The sequence below is a fragment of the Bidens hawaiensis genome, unplaced genomic scaffold, assembly GCF_021521415.1.
Source record: "Bidens hawaiensis isolate Kalapana, Puna unplaced genomic scaffold, B.hawaiensis_p1.1 tig00004101_1, whole genome shotgun sequence".
Taxonomy (NCBI): domain Eukaryota; kingdom Viridiplantae; phylum Streptophyta; class Magnoliopsida; order Asterales; family Asteraceae; genus Bidens; species Bidens hawaiensis.
Window position 1 is genome coordinate 2,182,219 of NW_027491241.1, and position 2,833 is coordinate 2,185,051.

The 2,833-nt window shown below is 41.9% G+C and overlaps 1 protein-coding gene across 1 annotated transcript; it reads left to right on the forward strand.

Annotated features, from left to right (window-relative positions):
- The first annotated feature begins 2,036 nt into the window (after positions 1-2,036).
- Positions 2,037-2,525, forward strand: LOC143625322 (uncharacterized). Its single transcript, XM_077095688.1, has one exon. It carries the CDS (start codon positions 2,037-2,039, stop codon positions 2,523-2,525), a length of 489 nt encoding a protein of 162 aa, XP_076951803.1.
- Positions 2,526-2,833: the final 308 nt, after the last annotated feature.

Sequence of the window (2,833 nt, forward strand, 5' to 3'; positions counted from 1 at the left end):
GAGGAAGCGTTGGTGAAAGTCCTGAAAGAGCATAAAGCAGCGATTGGTTGGACGATAGCGGATTTGAGAGGGATTAGCCCATCCGTTTTCATGCATAAAATCATCACCGATCCCGAAGCAAAACCCGCTCATGATGCACAAAGAAGGTTGAATCCAAATATGCGGGAAGTAGTGAAGAAGGAGGTTTTGAAGTGGCTAGATGCAGGTATCATTTTCCCAATCTCAGATAGCACGTGGGTAAGCCCGACACAAACAGTTCCAAAAAAGGCGGGTATTCAGATAACCCGTAATGAGAAAGGTGAGGAAATCACCACCCGACCGGTAACTGGGTGGCAGATTTGTGTTGATTATAGGAAGCTGAATGCGGCAACATCTAAGGACCATTTTCCATTGCCGTTCATTGACCAAATCATCAAGAAACTTGCAGGTCAGAAGTTTTATTGTTTCCTAGATGGCTATTCGGGGTATAATCATATTGCTATTCAACTCGATGACCAACATAAGACCACTTTTACTTGTCCATACGGTACTTTCGCATTTAGGCGAATGCCTTTTGGTTTGTGTAATGCCCCGGCCACCTTTCAAAGGTGTATGATGAGTATCTTTTCAGATATGGTCGGGGATTCACTTGAAATTTTTATGGACGATTTCTCGATTTTCGGATCATCTTTTGAAAAATGTTTAACCGAATTAACTAAAGTTTTAAAAAGATGTGTGGAAACAAACTTGGTCTTAAGTTGGTAAAAGAGCCACTTTATGGTGCAAGAAGGGATGGTTTTGGGACATGTCATCTCAAGTAGGGGGATTGAGGTTGATCAGGCAAAAATCCAAGTCATATCTAATTTACCACCGCCTACTAATATAAAAGGGATAAGGCCATTTTTGGGTCATGCCGGTTTTTACCGACGGTTCATTAAGAATTTTAGTGTCATATCTAAACCGTTGTGTGATTTGTTATTAAAAGATGTGCCATTTGTTTTTAACGAAGAGTGTCTCAATGCATTTAATGTCCTAAAACCAAATTGGTAGAAGCCCCGGTCTTGTTGTCACCTGATTGGTCACTTCCATTTGAAATCATGTGTGACGCGAGTGACTATGCGGTTGGGGCCGTGTTGGGCCAACGGGTGGATAAGAAGCCCGTTTCCATATACTACGCAAGCAAAACCCTCTCTGATACTCAAATTAACTATACAACTACGGAAAAGGAGTTGCTCGTGGTAGATCATAGCGAAGTCAAGTATTTGATGGAAAACAAAGACGCGAAGCCGCGCTTGATCAGGTGGATTTTATTGCTCCAAGAATTTGATGTAGAGATCCGTGACAAGAATGGAAGCGAAAATGCGGTGGCGGATCATTTGTCGAGAATTGTAGGACAAGAAGAAGAGGAGAAAGACGAGAAGGCTATTAATGAGTCTTTCCTGGATGAACAATTATTTTCTGTTTCAACTTTGCCATGGTATGCTGACATTATTAATTTTCTTGTTGCAGATACGATCCCGGAGTTTTGGCCAAAGAAGAAGAAACAACATTTTCTCTCGCAAGCAAAGCACTATACATGGGAAGATCCGGATTTATTTAAAGTTGGAGCGGATCAAGTGATAAGGCGGTGCATACCGGAGGAGGAGATGTGGATTGTGTTATATCATGCCCATTCTTCACCTTGTGGAGGCCATTTCAGCAGCCAGAAGACGAGACATCGAGTGCTCGCATGTGGATTCTATTGGCCTACTATATTTAAGGATGCAACAGCTTTTGTGAAAAATTGTGTTAGATGCCAACAAACGGGGGGTATTTCAAAAAGGGATGAGATGCCCATGCAACCAATCCTCGTTGTCGACATCTTTGATGTTTGGGGATTGAATTCATGGGTCCATTCCCTAATTCATTAGGTAATCTATATATCTTGGTGGCGGTCGATTATGTGTCTAAATGGGTAGAAGCAATCGCCACCAAGACAAATGACCATATTGTTGTTTGTAAGTTTATCCAGTCTAATATTTTTTCACGGTTTGGTGTTCCCCGCGTTATCATTAGCGATGGGGGGTTCACATTTCAAAAAATTCAATTTTGGCAAACTACTTAAACGATATGGCGTAAACCACCGCATTGCCACTCCATATCACCCTCAAACGAGTGGGAAAATGGAGGTTTCTAATAAGCAAATCAAAGAGATTTTACAAAAGACGGTAAGACCCGATCGAAAGGATTGGTCAAATAAACTAAACGCTGCTTTATGGGCTTACCGAACCGCTTATAAAACGTCTATTGGAACCACTCCTTACCGGTTGGTTTACGGGAAGGGTTGTCATTTACCTGTTGAGCTAGCCCATCGTGCGTTATGGGCGATTAAGAATGTTAACCTAGATTATGAGTGTGCATGTAAACAAAGGAAGTTGAATATATGTGAGTTGGAGGAATTAAGAGATGAGGCTTATGAGTGTGCATCAGTATATAAAGACAAGATGAAGAGGGTTCACGATGCTAAGCTAAGAAGAAGGACGTTTGAGGAAGGGCAACGAGTATAGTTGTATAACTCAAGATTGAAACTTTTCCCAGGAAAATTGAAGAGCAAGTGGACGGGGCCCTATCAAGTCAAGAGAGTTGGAAAGTTTGGAGAAGTTGAGATTGAAGATTTTGATGATCATCTGAGGCAAGTGGTGAATGGTCATCGATTGAAGCCTTACTTGGAGGATGCGGAATTGAACAAAGAGATACACGAGTTGGAAGTTTTCTTTTTGGCAGACGAGCCAACATACTCGGTTGATTAAAGAACAAGGAGTGTCGAGCTGTAGACATTCAATTCAGCGCTTACCGAGAGGCAACCCGGCATTTG

Coding starts and splice junctions, on each gene's coding strand:
- LOC143625322 (XM_077095688.1), top strand. CDS start 2,037: ATGGGGGGTTCACATTTCAAAAAATTCAATTTTGGCAAACTACTTAAA.